General features: G+C 34.2%; 1 protein-coding gene across 1 annotated transcript in view; it reads left to right on the top strand.

Annotated features, from left to right (window-relative positions):
• The window catches only part of LOC145666310 (uncharacterized), a 741,735-nt gene extending 726,166 nt beyond the window's left edge, over positions 1–15,569 (top strand). Inside the window, exons 13-14 of the mRNA XM_081733400.1 lie at positions 11,282–11,458; positions 15,197–15,569. Coding sequence (XP_081589526.1) covers positions 11,282–11,458; positions 15,197–15,319 — 300 coding nt within the window. The 3' untranslated portion in view covers positions 15,320–15,569. The remainder of the gene's footprint in view (positions 1–11,281; positions 11,459–15,196) is intronic.
• Positions 15,570–19,863: the final 4,294 nt, after the last annotated feature.

The raw sequence follows: 19,863 nt of genomic DNA, 5'->3' as shown, positions 1-19,863 counted from the left end.
ACGGGTCGGCTCGGGTCAACTCTCTTATGCGCCGTTTCGGCTAAATCCTTCTCGGGTCGAGAGGGTCGGGTCGAGTTGAACGTCGACCCGACCCGACTCATGACCCGAATAGGTTTTAGCCGAAACGACGCATAAGAAAGTTGACCCGAGCCGACCCGTGGCTAGAGCAGCCCTGACCTGACCTGTGACCCAAGGAGGTTCGACTCGAGCCCTGGCCCGATGAAGCCTGACTTGACCCGTTTGAGAGCACTAGCTGCCGGCACTGGGCTCAGTAAGCGTTGGTGTAATTTCTAAAAGTGCTGAACACTTATGCTGTCAGTCAAATCAGTGTGTATATCGTGTAAATGTTAACTTCCCTTTAGTTATTTAAATTTATTCAAATGACAGTTACTTTCATCTGCGATTCATATAAAAGAATGCAAGTGTGGATTAAGTACAATGAAGAAAAATCAAGTGGTAGACAGCTACTTCGCCGATTACAAAAAATAAATCTGACATAGTGGTGGAGCAAAGATCGAGCTCTAAAGAGTATCTTTGATGATTTTTCGACACCTTTGCAAGATCGGAAGAGGTTCATGACGCTGCTTCAATGTCTACTCACTATTGCAAGTATGAGTGATTTTCAAGCAGAAGTCATTTAAAGCCAAGTGTTTGGTTCAGAACTGGTGTAAATTTGAAAACATTCTGGTGGCTTTTGTTTTCAGCCAACTTTTTCACCTATGTACACTTACTTCGCAGTATTTACAAAAATCTGATTTGGATTATCTAACGGCTACAAAAATGATTTGTGCGTTACAATCAGACTTAAAGCAAAAACTGAACGTGTTTTGTTCTATTGAAACTAATGCTATGGAGTTTTCAAAGGACTTGAAAAGACAATTGAAGAATGCAGGATACGATGTTGCAGTTGAAACTTCTCTCCTTGCAAAGAGAATACCAGTAGCAACTCTTCAAGCAGACGAGCTTTCCCATGATGAGGCAAGAATTTTAGATTCTCCATCAAAAGTGTTTCAGATAAACGTTTTCAATGTTATTTTCGATACTGCAATTGAGCAATTACATTCTCGGTTTATCTGCAATGACAGTCTCATGAAGGACATTGCATGGCTGGATCCTACCCGTTTCCATGAGATAAGTACTTTAGAAGAACTACCTGATTCAGCTCTCAATACTCTCCCACATTATTGCAAAGTGGAAAGAGAACAAATTTTTAGAGGAACTGCTCCAATTTGCTCGTCATTATAGGAACTATAATCCACCAATATGTAAAAAGCAGGATATTTTAAGAAATGAGCATGGCAACGAGCAATATGCACATAGTAGTGAAAAAGAGGAAAATGAAGAAGAGGAAGATAATGAAACTGAGAGTGAGGAGGAAGATGAATGGAAATGCAAACCTGCAAGACAGTGTAAAGTGTGTCTAGTTTGTGCACTGTACCTGCTTCACGAATTAAATCTTTATGGTCCATTATATCCATCGTTGTATAAAGCGTATAAGTATGTTCTAACTCTATCGTGTACCCAAGTATCATGTGAAAGAATTTTCTCGATTATGAAAGTGATCAAAAATCGGTTGCGTTCATCGCTTGGACAAGATTTGTTGGAAGACTTTATTCTTTTATACATAGAAAGATCATAGACGTTTGATTACGACAAAGTGATTGACGATCTTGTATCTAGCGCCAAAGAATTAGGTAGATATTTGAAATTGTGAGTGTAACTGGGGCATAATGAAGATATTAATATTAGGATACATTTCTGGCATTCATATTAATATTATATTATATTAGGTTATAGTATGCAATTCAGTAGAAAATTTCAACCAATTTGATATTAGAACTGATTTATGAGGAAAGAAACTTACATTATTTCTGTCAGTGCTTTAATTATTTAGTGTTTCAAAGTTGACTTGAGAATAGTTTTTACTTATTGCACATGTATATATTTTGGGTTTTCTAAAACATGACACTCATTTGTTTAAATAAATGGTTTGAATTCATTACATAAAAAACAATAGCACTATATAAATAACTGAAAGCACTAATTCCGGTATTGTGTGTGTTTATAATAAAAAATGATAATGCCAATTACACACTGTATGAGTTACTATTAAAATGTTCCTACTTCAGATTTTTTGTAATTAATGTTTTGCTTTTGTATGAATATATGGGATACTATTTATGGGTTCGAAGATGGACTTTTATATGTAATACATATGAAGAATGCCAAGTACATTTTTTTACATTTTTATACAGTGGGCCCTCATTTCAGTTTAGCAGGGTGGGCCCTATGGTTGCCAGTCCGCCCCTGAAGAATAGTATCTTATTTACTCGTATTTTATCTGGTGTTTGAGGTGATTATATATGGTTTAAGCATAGACTAACAATGCATATAAAGTATTTGTATTTTATGTGCTCATTGATGTTTGGGTGTATTGGTGTACAAAGCTCAGTTCAATCGTAAATTACATATGTATATAGCTATTTTTTTCTCCATGGCTCGTATGCATGCGTGTTCTTATTGATATACAGTATGATTGGGAATATGCATGTATGCAGATGCAAGCATACCATTTTTTGTATGTGACGTGCGTTACATAACGTTATCCTGTAGTTTGTATTGAAGGTCTTATTTTTCTGCGTATGAAAGTGTTTTAACCATGTACTAGATGTATTTTAAATTTAATCACGTATGATATTGTAGTATGACTTAATGTTTGTTTACATCTTTAAGAGCGTATGATAAGCAAAATCTCTTACATTTTGTGTATTTATATGTTATTAATACGTCTTTAATGATTGTAATTAATTTAGTTGTGCGTACCATTATATTTTACATTATCAAACACTTATATCTTATATTCTTTTAATAAAAATATTGAACTTATGATACGAAATAAATACATACTTACCATATATTTATGAAGGATTCATCTTGTAGAAGACATTATGACATCAGTGATTTATGTAGGAATAGAGTTTTCTGATTTCAAGATGCTTTACAGTTATGTTTGATTTATTGTACGAAACGATTAAAAATTTGTAAGTGCACCTCATAAAGTATTATAAATACGTATAAATAAATTTATATGAAGCATATACGGTTTGTATTCTTCCTTTATCTTATACAGAATACACATACTTATAGCAATAAAATATTATTAATGTACGTAAGTAACTTTATATGTATTATCTCTAAATACTTGATATGAAACTATATAAAGCACATGTATTCTTCCTTTATCTTATAGAGAATACACATACTTATGAATATGATACCAAATAATTCTTTGCATATAGGTATAGGAATAAAACACATCATTGAAAATTGTTATTTTTATTGAATTGTTTGTTGTTTAAATATATATATAACTAGCAGCGTTCACCCCGCTTCGCTGCGGTCACCCCGGAACGCAATAAACTTTGTTACTTAGATAATTTTTACTTTTTCGCTTTCAAATTGCAGTAAATGTTAACATTATAGCGCCTGTCATTTATGTTAACCCGCCGAGTGACACGGTCATGCGGGTTGCATATAAATACGTTTATTTTTATACCTATGATGAACTAACAAAGGATTTGTACGTTATGGACACTTGAATGGTCAATTATCTCAAGACACTGGTAATTAAAAATTAAAGTGATATGATAAAAACCATCTAGGGTCCAAATCCTAATAACCCCCCAAAAATAAAAGAAATTGGTTCAGCCGTATTAGCGTGATGAGGGAACAAAGGATTTGTACGTTCTCTTTTATAATATAGATAAATTATCCAGATATAATTAAGTTATATATTATTTGCAATAACGGTATTTATATTATTTACATATATACGATATTCTTAAATAAGATATTTACAATATACAATATACAATATTCTTTAAGTAAGATATTTACATATATGTATTATATACACATAGGAGAAGTGTTGAACGAGGGGTGTAAAGGGTCGTGAAAAATTTATGAAATTTGTCAACGTAACTTATCCAAGAATGTCATGAATATGTCACTATGTTAGGACTACGAGGTATGATTGACATGATGTTTCTTTTAATATTCACACATTTTACTATGTACATAATTATTTACATACGTACAAAGTTACACATACATACATACATACATACATACATACATACACACACACACACACACACACACACACACACACAATACACACACATATACAGGCAATGCCATTCATTCGACACAACTAATATCTTGATATCCATATGGTAATTAGTGATGTGAGATGGAAAATTTTCCGCGGAAAATTTTCCATTTCGGAAAATTTTTAACTATATTTTTCCGGAAAAATTTTCCGTTCTAAAAAAATATCAGTAATCAAGTAACAATTCCTCAGCAATCATGAAATTGATTGAATTCATGTATAGAAATATTAAAAAGTGAAAGATCGTTTAAAGAATCTGAAAATTTTCATGGCTCAGACAATTTTCAGTACTATGTATGAACAAGTTAAACAATTCTTCATGAATCGAAATATTTTCTGCCTTATATGGAAAAATTCAAGAACTTTTTATGAGTCGGAAAGTTTTCATCATTTTGAAGCAAGAAGTAAAACAACTTTTTTGTGAATCGGAAAGTTTTATTGCTCTGTAGAAACAAGTGAGAGGAATTTTCATAGATCGGAAAATTTTCATCACGATATAGAAACAAGTGGAAAACACTTTTCATAGGCCTGATAATTTTGGATATTATGTAAAGTGATGTTAGGTGGAAAATGTTCCACTATATTTAACTGCACATAGAGCTAGAAATTGAATTTCAGTAGAGGAAAGTTAGTCAGCAACAAATTATAATTTTCCAATTAGCTTTCGGGAACCGGAAAATTTTCTATTTCAAGTTGGGAAATAAAATTTTACAGTGTTTCTCTCTCTTTCTTGCTCTGCGAGCTCCTTCGTTGCTAAGCGGTTAGCATACGCGCCTTTGGCATGGAAAACCTGGCTTCGGTTCCCAGCGGGAGCTCATGTAGTTCGGATTCCACGTTAATCAGTTGGTACCGTTTTATATAGTCTCGCTGTTGAAAGGGACGTTAAACTCAAAATCAACTCAATTCAACTACTCTCTCTCTCTCTCTTTTTATGTGTGTGTGTGTGTGTGTGTGTGTGTGTGTGTGTGTGTGTGTGTTTGCAAAGTGCAGAGAACATACCTCGAGTTCGTAGAGTACAAATATCCCATTCTATTATTTAAAATTTCAATTTATTAAAAGTCATGAATATTTTCCGATTCATAAAAACATACTCCACTTATTCATTCGATTCATGAAAAATTGTTCCACTTGTTCCTACATGGTACTGAAAATTGTCTAAGCCGTGAAAATTTTCAGATTCTTTAAACGATCTTTCACTTTTTAACATTTCTATATATGAATTCAATCAATTTTATGAATTCAATCAATTTTATGAATTCAATCAATTTTATTTTATGAATTGTTACTTAATCATTTATATTTGTTAAGAACGGAAAATTTCCCGGAAAAATATAGAAGAAAATTTTCCACTTCACATCTCGACTAAACAACGATGTAGGAATAAGTGGAGTATATTTTTATGAATCGGAAAATTTTCATCATTGTACAGGACAGACAATTTTTAGATTCATGAAAAATTGTTCCAGTAGTTCCTACATCGTACTGAAAATTTTCTGAGCCATGAAAATTTTCAGATTCTTTAAACGATCTTTCACTTTTTAACATTTCTATACATGAACTCAATCAATTTTATGAATACTGACGAATTGTTACTTAATCACTGATATTTGTTAAGAACGGAAAATTTTCCGGAAAAATATAGAAGAAAATTTTCCACTTCACATCTCGACTAAACAACGATGTAGGAATAAGTGGAGTATGTTTTTATGAATCGGAAAATTTTCATCACTGTACAGGACAGACGATTTTTAGATTCATGAAAAATTGTTCCACTAGTTCCTACATCGTACTGAAAATTTTCTGAGCCATGAAAATTTTCAGATTCTTTAAACGATCTTTCACTTTTTAACATTTCTATACATGAACTCAATCAATTTTATGAATATTGACGAATTGTTATTTAATCAGTGATATTTGTTAAGAACGGAAAATTTTCCGGAAAAATATAGAAGAAAATTTTCCACCTCACATCTCAACTAAACAACGATGTAGGAATAAGTGGAGTATGTTTTTATGAATCGGAAAATTTTCCGGAAAATTTTCATTGTACAGGACAGACAATTTTTCGATTCATGAAAAATTGTTCCACTAGTTCCTACATCGTACTGAAAATTGTCTAAGCCATGAAAATTTTCAGATTCTTTAAACGATCTTTCACTTTTTAACATTTCTATATATGAACTCAATCAATTTTATGAATATTGACGAATTGTTATTTAATCAGTGATATTTGTTAAGAACGGAAAATTTTCCGGAAAAATATAGAAGAAAATTTTCCACCTCACATCTCAACTAAACAACGATGTAGGAATAAGTAGAGTATGTTTTTATGAATCGGAAAATTTTCCGGAAAATTTTCATCACTGATGGTAATGTCCTATAATCCATGTCAGTGTTATGATTTAGTCGGCGTCTTTTATTTACAACTTTCTTATGTGTCTTACTCTCGGGCCTGGACACGATGACAAACCCTGGTTGTTAGTGGTCACTGCTATAACAATATTAGCTTCACAGAGTGAGCAAAAAGGCTAAAATCAATGCATCTTATTACGGCACCAAATAAAGTTAGAGCCCATACATTGCCATTATGTTCCATCCCTATACGGCAGTGACACATCTTGCGTTGTCATTAACTTGGACAAGGCATCCAGACATGCTGCGAAATGAACAGTTACATACATGGAGCGGATGGTACGTGAAACGGGAATTCATGCAATCCCTTTTACATACTGACACAGAATCATAGTCATACGTCTTGCAAATAAAATCAGAAAAATAAACACACTGCTGAACAAGACTGCACTTATTTAATATAAAAACACATTTACACGTGACGTTTCGATCTTCTAGCCAAGATCCTCATCGTCTGAGTGTACGTCTGATGAGGATCTTGGCTAGAAGATCAAAACGTCACGTGTAAATGTGTTTTTATATTAAATAAGTGCAGTCTTGTTCAGCAGTGTGTTTATTTTTCCTTTTACATACATTGCTGTGAAATCCCCTGATGCATGCTTCATGGATTTTTGTGAGCTCCATTTGTAAATTCTGAGATTTAAAAAAATCTAAAATATACTATTTAAACCCTTTCATTATAAAGATAGTTAAATGTAAATACAGCTGAAAACGTCACTATTTTGCACCGTGCTTCACATCTAATAATAAAAAAAATTATTTGAGGCTTATTTCATTAGAACGAAAAATCCCAATCTCAATATTGAGAAAGGTAGTCTTGAAAAAGATTGAAAAAGCATTAATACAAATTTTGTTAACAAAAATTAAATATTTAATATGGAGTACAATTTTTTATTTCTTCTATTATAAGTTACTGAGATTTTGTACATGAAATCTTTGATTGCACAAAAATCACCAACGTTCACTTATTTGGGAAAAAACATGCGTTTGGTAACATTGAGCTTCATAGTGCTTTTTCAAAACGTCTTCCAATTGACTTCGATACTTTGTCGGGGTGGATTGAAAGATACTGCAGAACCTTCAAAATGAAGAAATTATGATTTAGTAATACCTGTAAATAGCGAATGAGAGATTAGTAAATAAATATGATTTTAGTGTTGAATAAGTGTGTCTCTTTGACTCTCACCATGATTGGATTTCGTATTGTAACTACATATTGGTCAAAATAATTGCAACATTTGCGTTGGATTGTGCATAGGATAATAAACACCCCAGACAAAAAATTACCAGGTGCGTACTTTATTGCTCACCTGGCGCAGATTACAGCGTTGGTTTTCTGTGATATGCTGTCAATGTGGAAGAGGATGACGTTCAAGTTCAATTTGTCACATCCTTTGAACAACTGGTCCCGCCGAACGGTCATGTGGGGGAAATATTGATGCTCCACGTCCTGTTTCAGCATATCCAATTTTTTTCGATAACATTAGAGATCAGGCGAATTAGAGGGGCAGGTGAGATATCGGGTGTTCACTTTGTGTTCAGCAAACCATTCTCGCACAATTCTGACTTGGTAAACGGTGTAGTTCTGGTCTTGATACTTGTTTTGTCCAGTTTTTGCGAGATGGGCACATCTAAATCTTACCATCTCGCAAAAACTGGACAAATAACAACACCTCATTATCCAGAATGAATGCGTAATCCACAGCCTTGACGCGGTTCTGCACCTCTATCGAGGGACCCACACCAGCACTAGAAATGCACCCCCACAACATGACACAACCCCCTTCCCCCTTCTGTACAGAGCTTTGCACACACTTAGCTTTGCAGGCTTTCCCGGTCCTCCTGATCACTCTTGAGCGACCGTTATTGGAATAGAAGCAGAACCAGGATTCCTCTGACCAAAGGATGCGTCGTTATTGGTCTAAAGTCTAGCCTCCATGATCCCTCGCCCACGACGGGCCAATTTTCTTTCTGTATGGCATCCAGCCCAGAGAGTACTCTGAAAAGCGACTAAATATGCCTACACCATGCACTTCTCGTCGCAGAGTTCGCTTAGAGACTTGACGATTGAATCCTGTATTATATTTCTGCAACAGTTCCTGCCGGGTTTGGAACCGATTTGCTAATCTCCCCTGACATCTCCACTCTGCAGGGACAGTATTGACCGTGGATTCGGATGTGCCAACGAACTGTGCCACCTCGCGCAGGATATGTCCATGTTCACACTCAATTTTTTTTTTTTTTTTAAACTCGGTCACATCCTTTTTTAACCACATGGTTCAACCTGTAATGAAATGATACTGCATCAGCATGCAAATTTTACCAACCGCATACTATCACAAATAACATACAATACTCACATTCGTGGTGTTTATAAGCATATTGCTATGCCAAGCTACTTTTTACAAGGCCCCAAGAATAGCCATATATCGTAATATTTTGTCGAGGGAGCTTATAAGCCTGTTTTTCAATCCCGATGAAGGTCAATCGAGAAATTTGTTCGAAATATTAACCTTTTGAAAAGTTCTGATCGCCATAGGAATACGTACGGGGTTGTAGAAATTTTTATTATAATTTTAACATGTGTTCCTTACGCTCAATTAACACTTGCAGTCAATTGTACTCGATTAACAATGACATGTAATTGTTAATGCATGTCGAATTATTATTGCAATCAAGCAATGTCTTTATTAAATACGAAATCAACCTTCTGTTGGCGGATTTGTCTAATAAAGTTTATGGTATATTATCAGAAATATTACATTTTAAATTTAATTGGTATAGAATTAAGTGTATATATCCCTTCACAATTAGTAATAGTAAATCGCAGTGGCGTAAATTGAAGCTTCAGCGCCTCCTCCCCGCAACCCTTAGTTACGTGCACCTACTTTCTACATACTTAGCCCCCATGGAGCTCGTGTGCCCCCCGCGCCGTGGGGGTTGCAGGAGTTCAATTTACGCCTACGAGTAAATGTAATAACATTTTATGTGAATGGATTTTAAATAATAATATTGGATAGTCTTTGCAGCATTCAGATTACTGTACTAGCGGCATAGCATAAGGGAACGTCGGTAAGACCAGTATCAACTGTTAATAAGAAAAAATACGTATTTCATTACATATATAAATTGTTTTCTTGTAATTATCACAATAATTTCTCCTGCTCCCGCCAAGTAAACTTTGTGGTGGACAAACACCGTGTGCGTGGGTTTCCTCGGGGTTCTCCCGTTTCCTCCCACTTTCTTCATTCCACCATTTCATTCATTTCTCATCATCACCGTCTCCTTTAGCCTAGCCGGTATAAACGTGGGACGTAAAACTCAAAAATTTCATTTCACAATTATTTCCACTTCAATCTTCTGGATGCGGTCTCTCGCCTTGCTTTGACAAACGGAACCTACGTATGCGCGTCACTCAGATGCACATTTTCTGTCTTTCCTCTTGTCGTAGTCTATATTTCTTGGACTTCCAGACCTACTGCAAGCATCGGAGTTTTCGTCTGCTTTCTGTCGAATGCGCATGCTCAACTACTTGTTTCTTACTCCTCCTCATCCCTTTCAATCCTTCATTTGCTTTACTTATAAGCTGGCGTATTCTCAAGTATTACCAACTCTATCTATTTTGAACTAAGTTATAGTTTCTGTATAGAACGTACGAGCGCTAACATCAAGGAAATAGAACAAAACAGAAATGGTTAGTTCAACATCTTTATGAAGCATGTCGTTATGCAAATGATAGTATAAAAATAGTTATGCTTTAATCGTAATTAAATGCATTGTAATTGTAATCGCAATTAAAGGCAAACTATTAATCTTCATCATAAATACATAGTATGTCCAGTAACGTAGCCAGAAACTCTTTGAGGGGGCTCACACATACAAACATAAATATAAAGCATTCTGTAGAATCACGGTCACCGATATGGTAGACCAAGAGAGCCAGTACCTCCGGTCCCTCGCAAATATTGCTTGGGCCCTTCACCATCTGGATATCTGACAACGAAATAGACACACAGAAACAGACCCCCAGAGTTGTTTTAACTGCTTTCTATTTGTATCTTCAAATGATATATATACTCAGGCCCAGATTCACGAACGAGCGTCTGAGGTCCGGACCCAAGATGACAAATTTCTAAGTAGTTTTTTTTTTTTTTTTTTTTTTTTTTTTTTTTTTTTTTTTTTTTTTTAAGAACGAGACTGAAGTATGGTATGCAGAAAAAGAAGCTGCCCACGAGAAAGAAATAAAGGAAACTATAGTAAAAACAATGTTCATACAACAGTGGGGCCGAGTTTTCTCGTCACAACGGTAGTGGGAAGAAGGAACTGAGACAACTGCTTATTACCTTCTAACAGAATCCACGCATTTGCTTCTGTATGCCCCATTAGGCTCGCAATTAGGGGGACCCGCCCCCCTAAATTTTTTATAACCCTATATTTCCCCTCGGAATAGCTATGTATTGCTGATTGCAGTAATATTGCATCGCACAAGTGATTAAATTTGGCATCCCCATTTCGAAAGACCACGCTACGCTACTGCTGATTTCCAGATTGGATAGTAGTCTGTTGTACTCTCAAATAATAAATGGATAAATGAACTTTTAAACTTAAATATAGGATTAAAATATATTAAAATAAATTATTAGAGATCTTTAATTAGAGATAGACTAAATTAATTCAGCAATTGCCTCTATGTGACAGGAATATTTGCTATTGCTTCCTGGATGTGCCATGCAAGCGGAGAAAGTACAGTCAATGACATCTGAACCAAGGAAAAAAGCGCAAGATATGGCCTGCAATATATTAAGTATTTCCGACATTGAGCTGAAGATAATTATGGGTTCAGGTCAAATAACTGATGACTATCAAAACAATAAAGTAAGTTGAAATCCAATCTGTGAAAAAGAATTACATTTTCTTTATAAACTTTTTAGATAATTTTTTTCTAATTGTTTACATAAATTTATCATAAAACTTGAAAGAAGCAAGATTTGATAATTATGTAGAATGGAAGACGTTGAGAATTTCAAGGAAAAGGTGACGGAAAATAATATAAAACCTCCGTAAAGGGTATCTTGGTTTGGCAGAAAGTTTTTCTATTAATTAATGTGAATAGCAGTAAGCTAAGTCTCATAAAATGCTTATGTCATATAGTTTTTTTATTACATATAAGAAAGAACGCATTCCGATTCCTTCAAATTTGTTAATATTAAATAAACCTAAGTACGGAACATTTTCGTTCATGGGCCACAGTGGCTCAGTGGTAGAGCGTTCACCTCTGGTGCATGAAGTCCTTGGTTCGATTCCAGCCTGCGCCAAGTGAGCCTTGTCGTGGACAAACACCGCGTGCATGGGTTTTCTGGGGGTTCTCCCGTTTTCTATCTTGATCTTTGTGGTCAACTGGCGATTGCAGACAATAGTTCTATATTTTCTATGATGTTCGTTGCATGGGAAAATGTGCCCACACAACTCAGAGATATTTTTTGGAACGTCAAAGGGTCACCAGTTCCGGGACATTGAGATGTTCATGCGACGACTCGTTTTAACCAATGGATATCGAGTGGAGATCGGAAGTCCGCTTATATTCCGGTAATGAGATTTCCTGTGGGATTCCTGTTAAATAGTGCTGAGCTCTTTGTGGGATAATCATACAAAGATTTTTCAACAAACATTATTAAAAGTTCCTGAAAATGTTATTTTCTTATAACTAGTTTGTTTTTGTTCCCTTGTAAAAATTCGAATTGTTTCATAATCTTCATAACACGTATACGAGTAATTATGGAAAATTAAAACTACTATAAGCACTTGTATGAGTGTATCAAAGAAAATGAGTTTCAAGATTTTATAAATAAGCATGAAAAATGAAATATCCCAAATTATGATTTAGTTATATTTTTGCGATTCGACTAGCTATCCTAAACATTCAGACTTAATTTTATGCTCGAGGTATGGCAATTCGTTAGATAGAAATGTGAGGTGATTCAAGTTCTTGAAAAGGAATACAGGGAAATGACAATAATACTGTTATAGTTTTAAAAATATTTTAAATATTTCTTAGAAGTACTATATTTTAAATTTTATCTTCTTCCGATAATGTACGCTCCCCTTTTTCTCCTTTGAAATAAATATATTGTTAATTTTGACTGTGAAGTCTCATGTTCCGATTACATACATTGTCATTTTATCTCAACGTAACTACATTAACATTTCATGTAGTTACTTCTGTAAAAATAAGAAAAAGAGAACTTTATAAACATATTGTTATAAAATTATAAAAACAAAAAAGTCCATAGAAAAAGTGCCTTTAACTGAAGAAGTGGTCTTCTTCTCCGTTCTGATAATAATCGATTTTCATCAACAAACACTGAAATGAGAAAAAAATTAAAGAATAAAAGATATATAGAAAACATTACATTTAAATATGTGAAGTATAGATTTTTTTAACTTGCAGTCCGTTTCAGATAGAAGTTCTGTAACGTGACAGAACAAGATTTAAAACTTATATCACCAAACGAGGAAAACATATTTAAAAATTATCTTCTGTAGATATTTAATCTGTTGATAGTAGATTTTCTAACAACTATTCTAAAATTAGAAAAGAAGAAGAAAAGAAAAATGGATACTTTAGAAATATGTTTATTATTACTATTTTTTGATCTTCAATCTACTGACAATTGAATTTCCATCAGCGAATTATAAAATGAAAAAAGAAGACGAATGAGTACTTTAGAAATTTCTTTAAAATAAAAAGAAAATTAACAAGAAAAATATATATGCAAAACTTATGTTACTTGAATCTTCTATCTATTGATAATCAATTTTCCAAGAACATATTATGAAAAAAAGAAAAAAATAGAAAGAAAAATGAGTGCTTTACAAATATGTTTACTGTGACTAAATAAGGAAGTTCTAAACAAGAAAATCCTAACATCTTTCTTGGATCTCTGTTCTATTGATAATCGATTTTCCAATAACATATTCAGAAATTAGAAAAGAAAAGAAAAAAATGAGTACTTTAGACTTATGAAAGCAGAACAAAGCAACATTAACTTTTCTTGAATTTTCGATCTATTGATAATTGACTATCTATCAGCGAATCCTAATGCAAAGAAGACGAATTAATACTATGTTTTCTATGACAAATTAGTTTAATGATAATAAAAACTAGATCAACACTATTTATATTAATGTTAAGTTTCACAAATGGAACAATGAACAAGCACATAAAATTTGTTAAGAATTTAATAGAATCCTAAGGATTTTAGCAAAATACATCATAAAGTATGTGAAAACAATATTTCCCCGATTTTACGGACAGGCATAAAATAGTGCATTATTTAAATACATAATGATTACGAAGAGCAGTCAGAAAGTTCCCGGAGTCCTGTTGTAACTCTTTATTACCGCAATATCCAGATAGACATCCATTCGTATAATACTAGAAGCAGTAAATTCATAAATGTCCCATATCAACCACTGTCCAAATCGTTAAATAGTTATGAGTCACTTGGAATAAAACTGTATAACAAGTTGCCTGCAACACTAAAAGATGAACATATACATAGATTTAAAAGTAAGTTATACAATTCGTTAGTTGCAAAGCCCTTTTATTCTTTACAGGAGTATTTTAATTGTTCAATAGAAATGTAAGGTATTTTATAATCTCGTGTTAAGCTAGTATTTAAAATGCATATTCTTATTGCTATTTATTTTGTAATTTCATTTCATCATTAATTTAGTTATAGATCATTTTTATTAATAGTTACGTATCGATATTGAATCATATTTTGACGTTGTTTATTGCTATGTATAGCTTAACGACGATAAAATTATTTATTATTATTATTATTATTATTATTATTATTATTATTATTATTATTATTATTATTATTATTATTATTATTATTATTATTATTATTATTATTATTATAAGTAAACATTAACTTAATCGCCTTCAAAGATGGCACCTTCGGAACACACACACACACACATGTTCCACCGCTTTTGTGATTGGTGGAAACATCGACGAAAGCCCTCTGTTGGTATCTTCTGAAGTTCAGCTGTCTCATTGGTTTTGAACTCTTCTACGTTGCCGAAACGAAAAAGGTCTATCTTTAGCTTTGGGAAGAGCGAAACATCCATTGATACTAAACCTTTTTTCAAGGCTATCAAAATCTCTGACTCAAACATCACGACTCACTTATCTACTTTTTATTTCGAGCCATTTTGAAAATCGGCATTTATTTTCGCGTTTTTAAACAGCTGAAAACGGAAAGCCGCTAGGTGATTTGTGTGTGTGTACCTCACGCAAAATAATATTGTCTAGGGCGCTCTTGTTCCATATTTCAATTATCTTTTATCTATTTGAAGATATCACATAATTACTGTAAAATTAGCGGTATTTTAATTTCGCCGGTATGAAGACTCTTAAGACGTGTTCACACTTGTTAAAATCAGAATTAAGTAACCTAAGGACTATATTGCACAAGATTCATTGTGATTGCATTATAAATGCCAGAACTACAACAACTTTCCGGGAACTTTTGACTACTCGTCGTAGTTCAAATTCCCTTCTATTTTATTTTAAATGTTTAAATATATTGGTTTACTATTCAGGTGAGTCTTTGGATGAGAAAAATGAAAACAATGATAGACAGTGAGAATTTTAGTCAAGAAATCGGCCAATATTTGTACACCATTTCATATGAACAGTTTGTCAAGACATTAAAAGGGATTTAACGACTTATGGAAGAAACAAGTTAAGTATTTATTCATGGTTTGTATATTTGTACACAGTGTCTCCAAACTTAAGTTGGATTTGTGGCTGAATCTTTTGTTGTAAGAGCAATTTTAGCTTTTGTGCTTCGGTATAAGAACATCAAAAAGATTGTAACAGATTTAGATTCTTGTATTCTCAAGAGAACAGAATAAGAAAGAACTTATGTATTCGTTTATTTTTCCTAATAAATATAGTACTTTGTACGAAAAATCAAAATTGACTTACTTTTTTATTTGAAGAGTTCCCTGAAAAAAAAAATATGTAGAGGGTGTTTCAAAACAACACCGACAACGTTTAGGAGGTGATTCCTAACACCAAGATAAGATAAAAAAATATAGACCAATCTGGGTGCAGAAATCCATTTTTTCGAAGTTATAGGCTGTCGGAAACATGAGAAAATAAACTTTAAAGGTCCGTAGCTCCAATACTATGGGGCCTACTTTAGTCGGGTCAAGACTTCACTTAGGAACTAATATGTGCACTCTCAAAAAATGAATGTTTCAGAATCCTGTGGTACTTACGTAACAATTTTTATAGAGAGAGTTTGGCAACTGGCATATAATTTGAAGTGCTCACCAGCTATCTCTACAAAAATGGCTACGGAAGTATCGTATAATTCTGAAACATGTATATTGTTGTCCCAGGGAAGGCTTTGTTGAGAAAGGTGCGAGCAAATGTACTCGAGCGTGGAGGTGTCCCGTGTAATAGCAGAAACAAAAGCCGTTTCACCCGTTTCTCATTATCTTCTAGCATGATGTAAAACACTTGTTGTTTCAATGAGCTTCCTTCACTGCACCTTTATACTTTTAAAACGTGATGCTGTTGTCCATGTACTCTCCTGAATGCTCACTGCACTATAATATGAGATTCTGTTTCGTGGTATCATAAAACAAACTTCACTTTCTTCTGTACGAATGCTATTTCTTTTTAAATCAATTGAGTGTAACGCTGCGATCAGATGACTAAAATGGCAGCACCATGCTGTCACAGTCGCATTTGCGCTGGAGCAAATGTGAGAGTGCATGCTTTATATCAGTTGCGCAGATGACGCATGAAGTGATTAGGTGGTTTCATTTTTTTTTTTGGAAATGATAATCAAGATTTTTAAATGTTTCATATATATTTTACAAAATTATATACAGATGACGGATACAGACTATACAGGTACAAAAAAGAAAGTTGAATAATTATTGTGAGTTCCAGCCACCAGTCGCACTTCATACATAGAGTTCTCATCAAATACTGAATCTAGTGTTCTTGCCGCACTCGTTGTTTCACTCTCTTCCATGCGATGCTTCTTATAGCCCGGCCTCCGGTGTGAGTTCTACTTCTGCTGATGCTGCCGCTGTTACTGCTGTTCTGATCCTAACGTGAAGAAGGAAGCTCTCCCCTTGTCTTGAAAGTATATACCCTTGGCCGGTCCTTGTGCTGCCACCTGCCGGAAAAGCCGAAGAACTATCCAAAGATGTTGCAGAAAGCATGAGACGATGTGGTGGCGCTGCCTACCACAATGAAGCAGCGTAAATAGGAATATTAGAGTAAGTAACTGTGCAAACAACACTTTCTGTATTTCGTAGTTTACATGTTATTATATTTTTTGTATACCCAGGATGACTAATTCTCAGTATAGCAGTTACTTGAATTGTACTAATTTATATGTAATATTCTATATAGCAGCGAGTGCCGCGAATGGACCGCTGGTGTGCCGCGAGGAATTCGAAACAAAATTCTTAATTCTATAGCAACCAAATTGCAAGACATAGGAAAAAAATGTATATTTTTGTATTTCACATTACTATGAATTTCTACCATGGAAAAAATTACTGTAATTGTAATATATTATTATACATCTATTACTGTGTAGCAGACAGTATTTCGGCTCGTACACATTTCCACGGTTAGCTGCTATGTTACACTTCAATTGAGAGTCATACTAACACCGAGAAATGGAAGCACTTGTACGGTACGCGTCAAGTGAACGTTCGTGGAAGACTCATTCGCACGTGAATGACAGAACAATACTGTTCAACAGCTGTGTTTTGACTTCGACGCATCGCAAGCTGTGTGATTGCAATAATATGCACGAGTTTTGGTTAAAACAGCAAAGTTAAAAGTACAAGACATTTGTTTGTTCGTTCGTTATTTAATGATCTTCGTTCTTAGTGAAAGGTTGGATACAGTTTTCCTTAAAGAAAGCACATTTTTAAAAATCTGAGTTCTATATTTCATTGCAATTGTTTTCTATTTTAAAATTAGAATAAAAAATAAGCATGGAGGAAAACCAGTGATCAAGCTTTCATCTCTGTGAGAAGGAAATCAGTAATCACAGAAAAAAAATACCATGGTATTTTATATTTGCAAATAATAATAATAATATCTATGAGTGTGCCGCGAGAATTCAAGTTACACCCGGAGTTGAAAAAGGTTGGGAAACGCTGCTATATAGGAATGAGTTTACACACACACGTATATGCGGATGGTTTCAAAATAATAGAAACATCTGCAGGTTAAAACACGTAAGATGTGTAGCGTAGTAACACTGAGTTGTTCTTAGTGGTTTTTTTTTTTTTTTTTTTTTTTTTTTTTTTTTTTTTTTTGTACGCTAGGTGGGGTAGAACAGAGGCTTGTGTTGAAGTGGAATGATACAAAATGTGAGACCTCTGTGAGTTTCAAAAAGGTCAAATTCAAAATGGTGGACTTGCATTCTTCATCTGGACTTCATGTCACTCGTCTCCCTTTGCTGATACGGTTCGATTTCTGGATTTGATCTTTGATTAATCAGGTTAATGTGGGCACTACTCATTCGTAATCTTAAGTACTCCTGTACCCGACCTGTGAATTTGCTTCATGTATTACGCCACTGCTCTTGTGGTGCTGATTTTTTTGTTCTATTCCGATTATATTATACTTTAATCCGCTCCAAGTTAAGTTATAGTTGTATTGCTTACTCGTCAGCTCATTTTTCTCTGCTTATTACGAACTAAGATGTTCGTAAGAGATACGAGAGTGATTCAGAAAATACTGCCTCCAAGGTGATACCTTTATTTGTGCTTAACAGATATCAGTGGAAAGCTTGTACTGTCAGCTACAAATGGTGGCATCATTTTTCAACATGGTCCCCATTACGGGCAACACGCGCCAACGCGAAACAAGATTTTTCGTGCCTCCGGTGAAGAATTGTGGTGGCTGCTGGTGACACCATTGCTGCTTTCATCCTCGCGTCACAACTGTAGCGTTGTCCCTCAAGGCGATCCTTAAGTTTGGGGAAAAGCCAAAAGTCGCAGGGCGCAAGATCCGGACTATGGGTTGGGCGAGGCGAATGTCAACAACACCTAGAATTTTTTTGGCAGAGGAGAGGACGTGGCGATACTCCATTGACTGAAGCTTCGTTTCCTGGTCGTAATGGTCTATCCATTACTCGTCGCCAGCGATAAACGTTCTTGAGCGCACAACCTTCCTCAGTTAGAAATTCAATGACAGTCGCTGTTTCAACCAGACGTAGCCACTGGATGCCATAGATTGCTCCATTACTCTTTAACGAGAAGAGATAGGAAGATGAAATAAGTGGCATTTTATAGCGTAAACATCAGCGCATTAAAGATAAACAGTTCAGAATGTTTGCAGTACTATTGGCCAAGTAATGGGCTTGGAGGCATTAGTTTCTAAATCACCCTCGTATTTCCATCTTCTTGTTGATGAATGGGAAGCCACCTTAATGTTGTTTATTAAGAATTCAGTAATTGAGTATATAACCATTTTGTATGTTATTTACGTTTTGAATATAGACAGTTTTCCTCCTAAAATGTCAAATTATATCAATTGTTCTTTTTCATAGTCAGTGATAATATGAGAAATAATGAGAATGACATAAAATTTTAAGTATTATAGAATTCATTTAATTTTAAATCCAATTAGGTTAAGAATTAAGAGTACTTGTTAGTTTCACAGTGTTTCTGTTGTTTCAAAGAATATTCTCTGTCATCTAATACAAGGCTCCTACTGATCTAGAGAAATCTACTTCCCTGACTTCACCTTGACCTTTGGCAGAAAATTCCCTGATTTTCATGACAGGTGTCGGATGACGTTGACATATAAATAAGGAATAAATAACGGTGAACATTTATATATGAGAACATTTATTCTATAGAGACGAATAGTAATCAATTGCTCATACGTACATTCCACTTATCTTCCATAAAAATCTGAGCAACGTTCATTATAATGATTGGCTAAGCTGTAGTTGGTATATAATTAATGTTAAAAAACATATATTTTATAAAATTTCCCTGACTTTCTCTGATTTCCCTGAACTTCCCTGACATGTGCCATTTTCTCTGAACAGTAGCAACCCTGTAATAAAATATTTTGATTCTTCATTAATTTTTCATAAAAATTATATTATTATATTGTAAGTTTGTCACATTTTGAATAGTTCTTTGTTCTTTAATCTTCAAGAATTCTATTGGTTGGGCTCTCCTCTTCAGTGACTGTCACTTCCTTTGAG

The sequence above is a fragment of the Thermobia domestica genome, chromosome 12, assembly GCF_964235325.1.
Source record: "Thermobia domestica chromosome 12, izTheDome1.hap1.1, whole genome shotgun sequence".
Taxonomy (NCBI): domain Eukaryota; kingdom Metazoa; phylum Arthropoda; class Insecta; order Zygentoma; family Lepismatidae; genus Thermobia; species Thermobia domestica.
Note: the sequence above shows the minus strand (reverse complement) of the source record. Positions and strands in the feature narration are given on the sequence as shown.